At 38.4% G+C, this 17,264-nt stretch overlaps 1 protein-coding gene across 3 annotated transcripts in view; it reads right to left on the bottom strand.

The window, feature by feature from the left end:
- Positions 1 to 17,264, bottom strand: part of ACTL6A (actin like 6A) — a 31,012-nt gene that overhangs the window by 475 nt on the left and 13,273 nt on the right. For all 3 annotated transcript variants that reach the window (XM_070582410.1, XM_008521152.2, XM_008521083.2), the window contains exons 6-13: positions 15,626 to 15,720; positions 15,211 to 15,317; positions 15,024 to 15,113; positions 13,572 to 13,633; positions 13,152 to 13,266; positions 12,917 to 12,997; positions 4,738 to 4,833; positions 1,738 to 1,824 (exon numbers count right to left, since the gene is read on the bottom strand). In XM_070582410.1, coding sequence (XP_070438511.1) covers positions 1,738 to 1,824; positions 4,738 to 4,833; positions 12,917 to 12,997; positions 13,152 to 13,266; positions 13,572 to 13,633; positions 15,024 to 15,113; positions 15,211 to 15,317; positions 15,626 to 15,720 — 733 coding nt within the window. The remainder of the gene's footprint in view (positions 1 to 1,737; positions 1,825 to 4,737; positions 4,834 to 12,916; positions 12,998 to 13,151; positions 13,267 to 13,571; positions 13,634 to 15,023; positions 15,114 to 15,210; positions 15,318 to 15,625; positions 15,721 to 17,264) is intronic.

Below are 17,264 nucleotides of genomic sequence, written 5' to 3'. Positions count from 1 at the left end.
TGCAAAATGGAAAGAAAAATTATCTAATTGTGCTTTTTTATTAGAAAATAATTTTTTTTTAATGTCTTTATTTTTACAACTCCTAATCTTTGAAGAACTCTTAAAGCCCTCCCTCAATAGTACTCCCATTACTCCCTTCTTATTTCTGCCCTTCTCCAAAACACTCAAAGACACTACTGATCTACCTGGACTTACGATGTGGTTACGCCCCAATAAACTCGTCTAAGTTGAAAATACGGTAAGTCAAAACTGCATTTAATACACCTAACCTACTGAACATCAAAGCTTAGCCCAGCCTACCTTAAACGTGCTCGGGACACTTACATTAGCCTACAGTTGGGCAAAATCATTTAACACCAAGCCTATTTTATAATAAAGTGTTGAATGTCTCATGCAATTTATTGAATACTGTACTGAAAGTGAGAAAGAGAATGGCTGGAAGTTTATCAATTGAAACACCGTTGTGATTGGGTGGCTGGGAGCTGCCACAGCCTCGGCCCAGCATCACAAGAGAGTATCACAGCATACTGCAAGCCCAGGAAAAGATCAAAATTCAAATTACAGTTTCTACTGAATGCATATTGCTCTCTCACCATCGTAAAGTGGAAAAATCATTATGTCTAATCATCTTAAGTTGGGGACCATCTGTATTTAGTCTTGCCTAAGCTTAGAAAGAATATTATATCTTTCTATACCCGTTACACTGTCATGAGGATTTGGAAACCGGCTGTGAAAGGAAGACAGAGGGTTTAGCTAGGATGGCTTGGTGCCAGCCTTAAGGCAACAATAGAAATTGTTGGAAGGTTTGATCCTGGTCTACAGGTTAAGAGATGTTCTACCACCTTATAAATGGTAACATTTAGAACTCAAAAGTGCTTATTATTAGAACTAGGGTAAAGTTTTACAAGTACACACATGACAGTACACAAGCACTATACCAAATAAACACAGAAGGTGAAAGGAGGAAGTGACCAAGGGGAGAAGGAGCGTGGGCTACAGTAATAAGACATGGAGGCAGGAGAATCCCTTCCCTACGAATAACTCTACTCAAGTGGACTCACACGGGGTATCCAGTTTTGATCTAAGATCTATTAAAAGACTGGAAATAGAACATAGACAAGAAATATATAAATGGACAGTTACAAACATTTATTAGCTTAAAAATGTTTAGCTAAGTACTTTGACATTTACTTTAGCTGCTCTGAGGTGAAGGGGAAATTCTCTGAGTCTAGGGTGAAGATAAGTATAAGGACTTTTTCTCCTGATTCAAGGCAGGCACCAGTCTAAGCAACATGCAAAACCCAGTACCATGACTTCACCATTTGCCCCAAGAACCAATCCCTGATTTCCTCTGCCTCACCAACAGGCCAGGGAGCACCAGAACCGGAGAAGGAATGATGTAATTTTAAAGGTGCTGCAGATAAGTCCTAACCAGTGCCTATGAGAGTATCATTAGAAGAGGCATGAATAAATAACAAATTTCCACCTCTGTTTGAGAGAGGAAATTGAAATTAGGCTGACAAAAATATCCACTCAGAAGGCAATGGAGTATTTGTTACATGAGAAGGTGTAAAACTTATTAGGTCCTCTGCTCACCTGATAGCTATAACATGCAAAGATAAATGATGCACTGGAATTATTTTTAGTCTTTTTACTAAATTTAGTATTTTCAGTGGTACATTTAAGTTAAATCATTCAATAAGAATCTTTACTTTGCAAAGTAGTTTATCTACTAACCAAAGAAGCTAGAATGGAGCCACCAATCCATGAACTAAACCTCCGTTCCACTGTTGTATTATTTGCAATCAATTTCAACCGCATACTCTAAAATAGAGAAGAATAAGTATTAGTACAAATAAAACAGGTGACAACTTAGGAAATTCAGTTCTGATGACTTAATGACTCTGGTTCAAACACTGATTATACATGATTATTTTGCACTAGCTAGGCTAATAGGCATAGTTTGAACTACTGTATAGATTTTTTTAAATCCATTGATTAGGGCTTTTAATGTGTAATATTTAATAAGAAAGTAAATTATGCAAACCTCAGGAAACTGCATACTTAAAGAATATGGCATTCACAATTTATACCCTAGAACAGCAAATGTGCTTACTGTAAATCAGGTACCATGCTCAGTGCTTCATATATTATTTCATTTCTCCCAACACCAAGTTAACATCATCTCAATCCACTGTCCTTTCTACAGTCCTCCTCAACTTTCTTTTTTTTTTAATTTTTTTTTTTTAAAAGATTTTATTTTTTTCCTTTTTCTCCCCAAAGCCCCCCGGTACATAGTTGTATATTCTTTGTTGTGGGTCCTTCTAGTTGTGGCACGTGGGACGCTGCCTCAGTGTGGTTTGATGAGCAGTGCCATGTCCGCGCCCAGGATTCGAACCAACGAAACACTGGGCCGCCTGCAGCGGAGCGCACGAACTTAACCACTCGGCTACAGGGCCAGCCCCTCAACTTTCTAACTACTGGTTTTTCGGTGAGGAAGATTAGCCCTTAGCTAACATCTGCCACCAATCCTCCTGTTCTTGCTGAGGAAGACTGGCCCTGAACTAACACCTGTGCCCAGCTTCCCAGCAAACCCCAGGCCACCAAAGCAGAGTGCACAAACTTAACCACTATGCCACCGGGCCAGCCCCTCTAACTACTCTTTTAGGCCTTCATGCTGTCCTAACCCCTCCTATCTTAGTTCCCCCTCTCCTTCCTTCAACCCCTCCCCCACTTCCAAATCAAAACACAGACGTTGGATCTCAGGTGCTTCTTATTCATACTGCTGTCCTTCCAAATGAGGGCTTCTGTTTTGAACTCACACTCTCTCGATAAACATGGTTTTATGGCTCAGTACTATCCCTGTCTCACTTCCTGTTTTGGGAGATTTTTCCCCCTACTTAGGAATTTGCTTCTGGGGATAGTTCTCAAACTGCTAATACTTCCCAATTCTATACATGAACAAATGGTTTGCGTCTTTTCACAGTAAAATAAATGTGTGTGTGGCAGGGTGGAGTATGCGGTATGGATGGGAGAGGTGCTGGGAGAGATGAACATGGGTTTCTGTAGGTGAGTAACTGGTTGATACCTATTATGATGGAATTTTTTTCCTGTTATTTCACTGATTTTTAATTGCCTCCTGAAGGACAAGGATAGTACCCAACTGGTCTTGACCAGACCTTGGACAGCCCATGTCTACATTCATTATTCCAAGACTTCGTATGAAATCCAATGATCAGTACTATAATTAAGGTATATTCCAGATCAGACTCTATTCCCAAGCATGTAGTAAAAATAAGGCAGATGTCAATCTTGTGCCTATATCAATATTTAAATAATAATTATAAAAACATGGCATATAGAAAACATCCCTTTATATGAGAAACCAAAAGACCATGAACTATACAAATTCTATAGATACTGTTAGGACCTATGTAACCCCTACTAAGTTTTTAAAATGTCATATTTATACAGAATACTTTACAAAAACTACTTGATAGGAGTTTTAAAATCTAAAGATTATGACTGCTACTCTGTTATTAATTCACCATGTAAATTACCTTCTCCCCAAGTGAGGTTCTCCTATTCTTTTAAAAGTTATCACAATGCATCCAGTGATCTTTTTAAAACAAACACAGGAGCTCTTCAGTCCTTTGCCAAATTTTATCCTGTAAGTTTGCTATTAATAAGCCACATGACCTAGTACCTATCTCTGTGGGTTGAATTGTGTCCCCCAAAAAGATATGGTGAAGTTCTAATCCCTCATACCTGTGAATGTGACCTAATTTAGAAATAGGGTCTTTGTAGAGATAATTAGGATGAGGTCATGCTGGAGTAGGGTAGGCCCTTAATCCAGTATGACTGGAATTCTTATAAGGAAACAGACCCACAAAAGGAGAGAATACCATATGACAACAGAGAGAGAGACTGAAGTGCTGCAGTTACAATCCAAGAAACGCCAAGGACTGCTGGCAAACCAGCAGATGCTAGAAGGAAGGATGGATTCTCTTCTACAGGCTTCAGAGAGAGCATGGCCCTGCTGACACGTTGATTTCAGACTTCTGGCTTCCAGAACGGAGTGACAGCAAATTTCTGTGGTTTTAAGCCACCCAGTTAGTGGTACTTTGTTACCCTGGGAAACTAATGCACCATCTGTATTTCCAGCCATTTCTCTCTCTCCACTGCACAGACTATAAGCCAGCTACTTTGAAATACTGGAATATGGCATGTTCCCTTCGTATTTTACACATGGTATTCCCTCTACCTAGATGTAAATTACCAACCAGATGAACTCCTATTCATTCAAACAGCTTCTTCATGAAGCTTCCCTCTGACACTCCTAGGAGTTAAGTGCTTGCTCCTCAGTGTTCCCTTGAGTGCCTGGTTCATGACATACTGAAGCACTCAGCACATTTCAGTTTTCACTTTTTGCATGTCTATTCATCCTAGCAGACTGAGCCCTTCGTGGGCAGGGACTGTGTTTTATATCCCTAGTGCCTAGCAGACTATAGGTACTTAAGTATGGAACCAATGAATAAAATGAGATTCAAAAAGAGTAATTAACACATCACATAGGAAAAATTGACCAATAAGGGATATCAACTTGATTTAAGTAATACTGTACCAGCCACACACAAAATATCAATCTACTGAAAAACGAACTTTATCTATAAAATTACACCAGCAGTGAGGACACAAACGACTGAAGACCACTACTAACGAACAAACAAAACTTACTGGGGGAGTCTTCTGAGAGAGCTCTCTGTTCAGCCTGTCAGTAAAGCTCTGTATTAGCGTGTTTCCTCCTGCCACTATAACACTGCCATAGAGACCCTAGGAGAAAAAACAAAAATAAATTAGTTCCAAATGTTTCCAACAGTTTTAAACACAACTACAAAAAAACCATGTCCTCCACTACAATTTCCCTTTCTTTTTATATTTTTTTACTTCTATATAGACGTAGTAGCTTGATCCAGTGGTTCTCAATCCTGGCTGCACATTCAACTCATTTAGGAGCTTTTAAAACACCAATGCCAGGGGAGAGGTAAATAAAAATCTCTGGAGATGGGGTCCAGGCAAAGTTTTTGTTAGTTTATTTAAAACTCTTCAGGTGATTCTAATGTGCATTAAAATTTAAGAATCTTAAACCAATTATTCTAAAACCCAATCATAATTTTTTGGCAGTTGCCTGCCAATATTTAATTAGAGATACATTTTATAATGACTTCATCTTACAATGCTCACCTAAAAGCTCTATAATGTTATAATCCAATGTTACTGCAATTAAAAAAGTAAAAAAAAAACAAAAGGTTAAATAAAACCAAAAAAAAAGAATGCTCACGTAGAAGTTATGGTATTTAAAACTAGACAATGAGATTACTTAATGGTTGTGATGGATAATGCACACTCTGACAATACTCCTGGCCAAAATAACTGCAACCTTTCTCTGCTGCAGGGTGTGCATCAGAACCACATGGGGAGCTTTTTCAAAATCCACATGCTGAGGCCTCCACAATTAAAAATAAATTCATAATTATAAGGAGTATATTTACCTCTAATTTGCATGTATACATCAGAAAGTTAAACACCAGCCTGCTTCTTTAGTGGCTAAGTTCATATTTTAAAAAGTTTATCTGAAATGTCCAAGTCAGCTAAATTTTGAAAGAGAAAATGGAATACAGAAGCATCTCCTCTGCAATCAACATTACTTAAAAAGAAAAATCTCACTAAAAATAAAAAGTTATCACTCTCTTACAGTAAATGTATTTCAATTCAATTGTCTTCCCCCAAAAGTGCCTTTAAGTTTGCACTAAAAAATTCCATAATTATAGTTCTATCGTCCTAGAAGCAGCACATGCCCGGTGGGTAATAGCTGAAATAAAAAACATTTTTCACAGCCACCCAAAAGTCTTTTTTGAATTACATGGCTTTTTATACACTCTTAGCTATCAGCACTATGCTCTAAGAAATGAATCAACTCAAAGAAAGTTGAAGCAGTATGTTGGCTACAAACTGAACCCAGGGTGTAAATAAGATATAATCAATCTAATAATTAGTATGGTATATAACATGGAGTTAGTATTTAAAACTTGGCAAAGCATAAAAAGATATGAAGGTAAGGAGAGTGATGTCAGCATCATGGCAGAGAGAGCGCTCCCCTTAGACTTGCCCCCCTAAGATACAATGGAAAGGACATTCATATACGAACAGAGGACATTCACACAATGCAAAAGACGTCTGAGAGATCCATGCAGCCATGTCTGAAGGTGGAGGTGCCAGACCCCCTGAGGAAGTGGAAGAAGATAAGGGGATCTTCCCTCCCTCCCCAACGACAGCGACTCTGGGCACAGGACTGTGCACAGCTTTGAGAGGAGAGGGTGGTGGGGTGGCCCTCCAAGGGAACACTTTCACTCTCCAAGTTCCCTCACAGCCCGTGGGAAAGTCCCACACAGAGGTGACTAAGCTACTGCAGAGGTGTCCTCATCAAGCTAGGACCCCAGGAAAGCTGATAGTGAGGGCAGAGCAAGAACAGCCCCAGGATTGCACAGGCAAAAGAAAGCGCCCCTCTCCTCGCCCAGCACTCCAGCTCAACCAGTCACCCAGAGTCCCACACAGACAGAAATGCAACAGCTGTGAGCAAGTGAGCCGTTGATCATGGTGGGCTCAGAATACATAGTTCTTGACCCCACTCAATGGCAGCAGGTGGAAGCTGTGACCAGATACTATCACTATGCAGAGGTACAAATTCACACCGTCAAATAGTATGAAAAAATATATTAAACCTCCAGCCCAGAAAGAAAATGACAAGCATCCAGAAATCAATTGAAGGGAGAGAAATTTATAATCTAAATGACAGAGAATTCAAAATAGTTATCATTAAACAACCCAACGAGTTACACAAAAATACAGACAGACAGTTCAATGAAATCAGGAACTTCTTCACAAGAGACTGAAACTATAAGGAAAAACTAATCATAAATGTCGGAGATGAAAAATACAATGGACAAGATAAAGGAAACTCTGGACTCCCTGAATAACAGAGCTGATATTATGGAGGAGCGAATCAGCAGTCTGGAGGACAGATATACAGAAATGCTTCAGACTAAAAAGAAATCAAGAAGTTCTCCGAGAAATACCTGACTCAATTAGGAAATACAACATAAGGATTATAGGTAATCCAGAGGGAGAAGAGAAGGAGAATAGAGCAGAAAGTTTCTTCAAAGAAATAATAGCCAAGAACTTCCCAAACCTGGGGAAGCAGGTAGAAATACAATTGAAAAAAGCCAACAGATATCCTAATTACAGCAATGTAAAAACCTTCTCCAAGGCACAGAGTAGTAAAGCTGGCAAAAGATAATGACAAAAAATATTAAGGGCAGCAAGGCAGAAGAAAATAACTTACAAAGGAACCCCTATCAGGCTTTCAGTGGATTTCTCAGCAGAAACCTTACAGGCTAGGAGAGAGTGAAATGATATATTCAAAATTCTGAAAGAAAAACTTTCAGCCAAGAATACTCTAACTAGCAAAAATATCCTTCAGATATGACGGAGAAATAAAAACTTTCCCAGAAAGAAAAGCTAAGGGAGTTCATCGCCACAAGACCCCCCCCCCCATACAAGAAATGGTCAAGAAGGCCCTTATACCTGAAAAAAAAAGGGGGGTTACAAAGCCTTGATCAAGGAGATATGCAGGCAGACAAAATCAGAAAATTGCAGCTCTCTATCAGAACAGGTTAGCAAACACTTAATTATAACATTAAACATAAAGGGTAGGAAAACACCAAAAATAAATATAATCTCATCATTTTAACCACAAACTTACAACACAAGATGGAATAAGTTGTGACAATAATAACTTAGAAGGGGAAGAGGAGAGGGATGGAATAAGCGTAGTCTAAAGAAATAAGAGGCTATCAGAAAATGGACTATCTCATCTACGAGATTTTTTAAACAAATCTCATGGCAACCACTAAACAAATAATCAGAACAGAGACACAAATGATAAAAAAAAGACAAAACTAAGAAAACCATCCTAGAAAACTACCAAACTGAATTAGTAGTCCAAAATACACAGGATGAGAAACAAAGCAAATGCTGAAGAACTGGAAAATAAGTGATAAAATGGCAGCATTAAGCCCTCACATATAAATAATTACTCTAAATGTAAACGGACTGAATATTCCAATAAAAAGACATAGAGTGGTGGGATGGATTAGAAAAGAAGACCTAACAATATGCTGCCTCCGGGAAACACATCCCACCTCCAAAGACAAACACAGGCTCAGAGCGAATGGATGGAAGAGGACACTCCAAGCTAATGGCAAACAAAAGAAAAGTGTTGCCGTACTTATATCAGACAAAGCAGACTTCAAGATAAAACAGGCAACGAGAGACAAAGAGAGGCAGTATATAATGATCAAAGGGACACCCCACTGAGAAGATGTAACACTTATAAACACCTATGCACCCAACACACGAGCACTAAAGTACATAAAGAAACTATTAACAAACCTAAAATGAGGCATTATCAACAATACAACAATAGGAGGAGACCTTAACACGCCACTTACATCAACGGATAGATCATCCAGACAGAAAGTCAACAAGGAAATAGATTTAAATGAAATAGTAGACCAGATGGACTTAATAGATACACATAGAACACTCCATTCCAAAACAGCAGAATACACGTTCTTCTCAAGTGTACATGGAACATTTTTAAAGACAGACCATATATTGGGAAACAAGGCAAACCTCAAGAAATTTAAGAAGACTGAAATCATATCAAGCATCTTTTCCAACCATAATGCTATGAAACTAGAAATGAACTACAAGAAAAAACCTGGGAAAGTGACAAAGATGTGGAGAGAAAACAACATGCTACTGAACACCAAAGGATCATTGAAGAAATTCAAGAGAAATCAAAAAATACCTGGAGACAAATGAAAATGGAAATACATCATGCTAACTCACATGGGATACAGCAAAAGTGGTCCTAAGAGAGAAATTCATAGCAATACAGGCCCACCTTAACAAACAAGAAAAATCTCAAATAAGCAATCTTACACTACACCTAACAGAATTAGAAAAAGAAGATCAAACAAAGCCCAAAGTCAGCAAGAAGAAGGGAAATAAGAAAAATTAGAGCAGAAATAAATGAAACAAAAAAAAACAGTAGAAAGGATCAATGAAAAAAGAGCTAGTTCTTTGAGAAGATAAACAAAATTGACAAACCCTTAGCCAGACTCACTAAGAAAAAAAGAGATAAGGCTCAAATAAATAAAATTAGAAATGAAACAGGAGAAATTACAACAGACACCACAGAAATACAAAGGATTAGGAGAGAAGACTACGAAAAACCATATGCCAACAAATTGGACAATCTAGAATAGATAAATTCGCTGACTCATAAAACTTCCCAAAACTGAATCAAAAAGAAATAGAGAATCTGAATAGACCAACCACAAGTAAAGAGATTGAAACAGTAATCAAAAACCTCCCAAAAAGGAAAAGTCCAGGACCAGATAGCTTCTCTGGAGAATTCTACCAGAATTCAAAGAAGACTTAATACCTATCCTTCTCAAACTATTCCAAAAAAATTGAGGAAGCTGAAACACTTCCTAACACACTCTATGAGGGCAACATCACTCTGCTACCAAAGCCAGACAAAGACAATACAAAGAACGAAAATTATAGGCCAATATCGGTGAACATAGATGCAAAAATCCTCAACAAAATATTGGCAAACCGAATACAGCAATGTATTATTACATTAATTTATGATTAACTTATAATTAACTTATTAAAGATCATACATCATGACCAAGTGGGATTTATACCAGGGACACAGGGATGGTTCAACATCTGCAAATCAATCAACGTGATACACCATATTAACAAAATGAGAAAAAACCACATGATCATCTCAATAGACAATGAGAAAGCATTTGACAAGATCCAACATCCATTTATGATAAAAACGCTCAATAAAATGGATATAGAAGGAAAGCACCTCAACATAATAAAGGCCATACATGACAAACCCACAGCCAACAACATTCTCAATGGGGAAAAACTGAAAGCCATCCCTCTGAGAACAGGAACAGGACAAGGGTATCCACTCCGACCATTCTTATTCAACACAGTACTGGTTGTTTTGGCCAGAGCAATTAAGAAAAAGAAATAAAAGGAATCCAAATAGGCAATGAAGGAGTGAAACCCTCGCTGTTTGCAGACAACATGATTTTATATACAGAAAACCCTAAAGAATCCATCAGAAAGCTATTAGAAATAGTCAACAACTACAGAAAAGTTGCAGGGTACAAAATCAACTTATACAAATGAGTTGCACTTCTATCCACTAATAACGAACAGAAAGACAACTCAAGAATAAAATCCCATTTAGAATTGCAACAAAAAGAATAAAATATCTAGGAAAAATTTAACCAAGGAGGGGAAAGACCTATACAATGAAAACTATAAGACATTATTGAAAGAAATCGATGATGACATAAAGAAATTGAAAGATATTCCATGCACATGGATTGGAAGAATACACACAGTTAAAATGTCCATACTACCTAAAGCAATCTACAGATTCAATGCAATCTAATCAGAATCTCAAGGACATTCTTCACAGAAATAAAACAAAAAATCCTAAAATTCATATGGGGCAACAAAAGACCCTGAATAGCTAAAGCAACCATGAGAAAAAAGAACAAAGCTGGAGGCATCACAATCCCTGACTTCAAAACATTCTACAAAGCTATAGTAATCAAAACAGGATGGTACGAAAAATGCACACACATCAATGGAACAGAACTGAACGCCCAGAAATAAAATCACACATCCTCAGACCGCTAATATTTAAGAAAGGAGCCAAGAACATATAATGAAGAAAGGAAAGTCTCTTCAATAAATGGTTTTGGGAAAACTGGACAGTCACACGTAAAAGAACGAAACTAGACCATTATCTTACTCCACACACAAAAATTAACTCAAAATGGATCAAAGACTTGAAGGTAAGATCTGAAACCATAAAACTCCTAGAAGAAAATATAGGCAGTATACTCTTCGACACGGGTCTTACAAGGATCTTTTCAAACACCACTCCTACTCAGACAAGGGAAATAAAAGAAAAAATAAACAAGTGGGACTTCATCAGACTAAAGAGCTCCTACAAGGCAAAGGAAACCAGGATCAAATTGAAAAGACGAGCCACCAACTGGGAGAAAATATTTGCAAATAAGATATCCAACAAGGGGTTAATTTCCATAACATATAAAGAAGTCACACAACTGAACAACAAAAAAACAAACAACCCAATCGAAAAATGGGCTGAGGATATGAACAGACATTTTCCCAAAAAAGATATACAGATGGCCAATAGGCACATGAAAAGATGTTCAACATCACTAATCATTAAGGAAAGGCAAATGAAAACCAGACTAAGATATCACCTTACACCTGTTAGAATTGGTATAATCACCAAGACAAAAAAACAACAAATGTTGGAGAAGTTGTGGAGAAAAGGGAACCCTCATACACTGCTGGTGGGAAGGCAAACTGCGGCAGCTACTACAGAAAACAGTATGGAGATTTCTAAAAAAATTAAAAATAGGGGCTGGCCTGGTGGCTTCATGGTTAAGTTCACATACTCCGCTTTGGTGGCCTGGGGTTCACTGGTTTGGATCCTGGGTATGGACCTGCACACCACTCATCAAGCCATGCTGTGACAGCATCCCACATAGAAAGTAGAGGAAGACTGGCACAGATGTTAGCTCAGCAAGAGTCTTCCTCAAGCAAAAAGGGAAGATTGGCAACAGATGTTAGCTCAGGGCCAATCTTCCTCACCAAAAAAAAAAAAAAAAAAAAAAAAGTTAAAAATAGAAATACCATATGACCCAGCTACCCTACTACTGGGTATTTATCCAAAGAACTTGAAATCAACAATTCAAAGAGATTTATGCACCCCTATGTTCACTGCAGCATTATTCACAATAGCCAAGATGTGGAAGCAACCCAAGTGCCCGTGGACTGATGACTGGATAAAGATGTGGTGTAGATATACATATATATACACACACAATCAAATACTACTCAGTCATAAAAAGAAAGACAAAATCGACCCATTCACAACAACATGGATGGACCCTGAGGGTATTATGTTAAGTGAAAGAAGCCAGACAGAGACAGACAAACAGCATACGATTTCGCTCATATGTGGAAGATAAACACACAAAGTGAGCAGTTTAGTGGCTACCAGGGGAAGGGGACTGGGAGGTGGGGACAAGGGGTAAAGGGGCATATTTACATGGTGACTGACAATAATGTACAACTGAAACTTCACAATGTTATAAACTATTATGACCTCAATGAAAAATTAAAAAAATAAAAACCACAGAGAAAAACAGTATGAACGTAAGAAGATCATCTAAACTAAATCCATGTAAAAGTCACATGATTTAAACTACATCTTTCTGAAAAATAAAAGTAGTAAAGCTGCACTACATGCAGGAAACATCACCAATTATACATATTTTTGTTTGTTACATTTTAAGAAATCTCTAGAATAGCTCTGTCCAAAAGCACCCTCTGCGATGATAGAAACATTCTATCACTGTCATACAGTAGCTAGTAGCTACATATATAATGTGGCCAGTGCAACTGAAGAACTGAATTTAAAATTTTTATTCATTTTAATTTAAATTGCCACCCGTGACCAACAGTACACACTGGACACCATAGCTCCTGAGTTCCACATTTTTCCTTTTCTAGTACTTCATCTTTTTACATATTCTGTTATAAAACGGACTTCAAAGTCGATGGCCAAAGTTGCCAACTTAAAGAATGATTTGGGGGCATTTCACTGCCCTAAAAGATACCTTTATAACACCAACAGGAGACTGGCACTTACTGGTCTGATATCAATATCACACATTCCGACACTCGTGGTGACAACATGACTGACCCCCAGCATCGTGTTTCCTGACAATCCCTACAGCAACATAGAAACAAGTGGTCACACAGAAGAACTGCAAGCAATAAAGCACAGCCAAAACATTTATTTGGTCTTATTTAGGTTTTATAATTACACAAGATCTTTACATACACAGGAAAAGCCAAACTAATCATGAAATGAGCTTTCATACCTTTACATTGGAAGGGTCGAATAATCCTTCAGGAATCTTTAGCCGTTCTGCCCCAAAGTCACAGTTGTAGCCATTGGGGAATTCATAATGAACAGTTGGCATCTGGGCGGCTACTCTGAAAACGTGTTAAACAACATTAAACAAGAGACAAAAACAATTCTCTTCAAACTTATAAACTACTAAGGAATCATCAATTTGTAAGAAAGCAGAGTGAGAATATCTTATTTCCTTTTAAAATCTTATTCAGTATTTCTTAACATAACTTTTTACCTTTAGACCAGTTAAACATATTCTACGATTTTTTTTAACAAATCAATCTTCCCCCATTTATGAAGTACACACGGTTTTTTAAAAGATTGGTATAAAGGTTTTAACGAGCTATTAAACTGTAAGTCTTGGAGACAAAATAAGAGAACATACTGTTCATCATAAGTTGAATCAGATACTTGAAGTACTGAAGCTTGAAAATCCTGGATAACACACTAGAGACAAAAAAATTTAAGAAACACAGTTAGAGATTTGTCTTTGCAATCTATACTTTGGTAACATTATCCTTAAAATACTTTTCTTAATGAAACGGGACCACGTTCCTGGATGGCTAAGTCATTTCAAGGGTATAAATCTACCCAGTAAGGACTCTGAGTATCAAGGAACCCAATTCTAAACATGTACATTACAAGCTAAATTTTTTTTTAAAAAAAGACTGGCACCTGAGCTAACGTCTGTTGCCAATCTTCTTCTTCTTTTTTTCTTTCTTCTTTTCCCCAAAGCCCCCCAGTACACAGCTGTATATTTTAGTTGTGGGTCCTTCTAGTTGTGGCATGTGGGACACCACCTCAGCATGGCCTAACGAGTGGTGCCATGTCCGCGCCCAGAATCTGAACCGATGAAACCCTGGGCCACCAAAGCGGAGCGTGTGAACCTAACCCCTCGGCCATGGGGCCGGCCCCAGAAGCTAAATTTTATAACATTTAAATTACAACAGTTATGGAACAACAATGAACTAAAAACAATTGGGGTCTCCTGTATCAAAGTCCTGCATGACAAAACCAGTTTCAGAACACCGTTTTGTCCTTAAACATAAGCTTAGGCTGAGAAGCAAGATTTCATTATCTGAATCTATACACACATCCATATACACTGCATCTCCTGTAACTTTTAATGACTGCACATAGTATAAAACAGTTTAAAAACCTGCTGTGAAATACATATGACCTCTGGGCTGCTAAGGAAAAATCTTGTCTAATATCTAGGCAAAATTATCAATCATCTTCACAATTCTTCTTTGTACCAAACACCCACAAAAAATCTTTACCTTTAGGTGCAAAAAAATGTCAGTTAGGATATATCCCGGCCATAGTGAATTATGGCTTTTATATCCTTTTACTGTTGGAAATGAATGCATATCTGTGGTGTCAGAAGTTACTTTACTAACTGCTCCCCGTCAGTAAGTCATAGCTCAGAGATGGATTTTTAGGAAAGAGATCCTCTTGTTGGCTCCTTGCTATGAACAATAACTTTTATATGGCTGACTGATGTTAGGGAAGAGAACATAACTGAGTCATACTAGCAGAACTCTAAAGACTAAAACCATTTTCTTAGCCAAAAAACATATAGAATAGCATAAAGCTTGTTTTTACCCCCAAACCAAAGTTCTTTCCAGGTCTTACCAAAGTAATGCAAATGAGTATCTAGTAGTTATGTTAAGATACTTGTTTGGCAAGTATAAAAAGCACCCTTCCCCCCAAAAAGCTATTAACTTTGTTTGTAAAATATCATTAAAAATGTAAAGTTTGAAATACAAAGTGCTCATAATCTATTCAAAGACTTATGACATATAACACTTTCATCAAGAGAGTGAGGGTTACTCACGTTACACATGTAATTGTGCCAGGACCTTGTAACCTGTGGCAACTTCTCTTTTCTTTTCCAGTTTGCTGGAGATCCTTCACGAACAGCTTCCTGAGTACCAAGAACATGAGGTAGGTTAACAGAGTTCACGGCATGAGGGTGGGGAGTTGGAAATAAATTCCAAAAAGAAAACTTAATCATCACTTACTTTTGATGCAATCATATATGGAGGAATCAGTTCTATATTCATTTCTTGGAAGAGTTCTCTGCACTGCATAGTAATAAAGTCTCCAGCAAGAGGGGATTTCACAATGCCTATGAAACAGATTAAACAAGGCTAAGAGAGCATTGAATCCAAACTCTTTGGGACAAATTTCCCCTGTGTATTCAGAGATGAGTAATTTTTTTCAAGGAGAATTAAGTGAACTATCCCTCAAAGTATGAATGAAGCCATGCATCAGTTTTAAATATAATTACACACTAAAGATTAAAAAAACACTCTTAAAAAAGACATTATTTGGAAACTGACATGCTTTGACAGTCTAAATCATTGCTTTATTTCATTATGTGTGTCCCCATGACAGCTAACATCTTCTCAGCGCACCCAGGTTAAATACATTTACCTTGCTGGAGGACATAGCCATCGTGAACTGGAATTGCAGTGGTGTGAGTGGCTCCACTGTCCAAAATAAGCCCAGTAGAACGACCATTAGCAAATCTAGTTTCAAGTATTAAGGAAAAGAAAGTTTCAAGGCTCCTAAAATAACATTTATTGTAAAGGGAAGGTTTTATTTAGGCTTTTTTAAACAAGTGCATTATGGCTTAAAGTATGTTAAGTAATGTAGAAATCAAAATTGGTATCAGATAATAACTCTGCCTAAAAACAAATGACAACAGGCAGGACTTCCAGAAGGGCGAGTGAGGAACTCAGGGAAACCTTTATCCTGGAGAGACATCTGTTAAGCCGGTCAAAATTAGCACAATCACTCAAAGTCTCCGGAGATAGGTCAAGGGGCTTACAACAGAGAAGCATTTAACACAATCCATGGAAGCTTGGTAAGAACAGCTGGAGGCTGTGGCATTTGAGCTAGGAATGAAAACCATTCTCACATCAGATTAAAGAAGAACCATTTCATCAGCTTGGCAGCTGACTGGCAGTTCCCATCTCCCTCAACTCAATGGGAAGAGCTATTCCAGGTATATTCAACAGCCAGTGAATACTGGCAGATCTCACTTTCCACAGTTCTGTACTGCAGAAGGCCTGTATCACGTGAACATCATAAACTCACATTGACGAGTAGAGCCATTCACTGGGTCATCAAATACTTGCTGAGCATCTGTAATGTGCCTAGTGACGAGTCTTAATAAAGGAGGGAAGAGGAAAGGCAGGTCTGGCACTAGCATTCCCTAAGTACAGAAGACACAGAAAGGTGAACCAGAATTGTGTCAGCCCTGAAGGATAGCCCATCAAGTGAAGCAGAGATCAGTAGAGCTGTACAAAGAACAGCTCAGGACGCCCTGGGGGATGTAAAGGAGAGACCACCTAGGCAACCTCTGGGCAACCCAGGTGTAAGCGGGCGAGGGGGACACGGGAGAGTAGGAACATGTGGAAAGTCAGGGAAGTGCAAGCGGAGCCTGAAAGAAGAATGAAGGAAAGAATGCGGACGGTGATTCTGGTTTAGAGCAGACTGGCAATCAACAAAGATTATGAGAGCTCGAGTGTGAAGAACAGGCAAGGCAAGAGGAAGGGCTGCAGCAACCCCGCAAACAGCTTGCACCTAATGCAGGGGCAGCGGACAGAGAGGCCTTGATGACCGACTCAAGGGTTAAAGAGAACGATTTCTGTTCTGGGCAACTGGGAGTAAGATGATACGCAGAAGGAGGAATAAACTCCTTCTCATAGAAGGAAGAGAAGATAAATTCAGTTTTGGACATGAGTTTAAAGTGCTTAAAGAGACAACTAATAGAAAAAGTTCTAGTAGGCAGTTGGACGTGGGCCTGGAGCTCACAAGAAAGATGTGGCATACAGATACAGATTTGGACTTTGTCAGTGTATAACTGGTATCTGAAGCCAGGGAAATGTTAACCCAGAAAGAGAGATGTCAAGAGAGATGAAGTGCTAAGGGCAGGAAACCAAGGAATGGGTAGGGATGCTCAGAGGGAAGAAGACTGAGAAGAAATGGCCAGAAGGACAGGTTAGGGATCTACTGCTGCTACTACTGGTACTCTACTGACCTCCAGTCAACTGTACACATCAACATT

Source organism: Equus przewalskii, chromosome 18 (assembly GCF_037783145.1).
Source record: "Equus przewalskii isolate Varuska chromosome 18, EquPr2, whole genome shotgun sequence".
Lineage (NCBI taxonomy): Eukaryota > Metazoa > Chordata > Mammalia > Perissodactyla > Equidae > Equus > Equus przewalskii.
The sequence above is the reverse complement of the archived record's forward strand: the minus strand, read 5'-3'. Positions and strand labels throughout refer to the sequence as shown.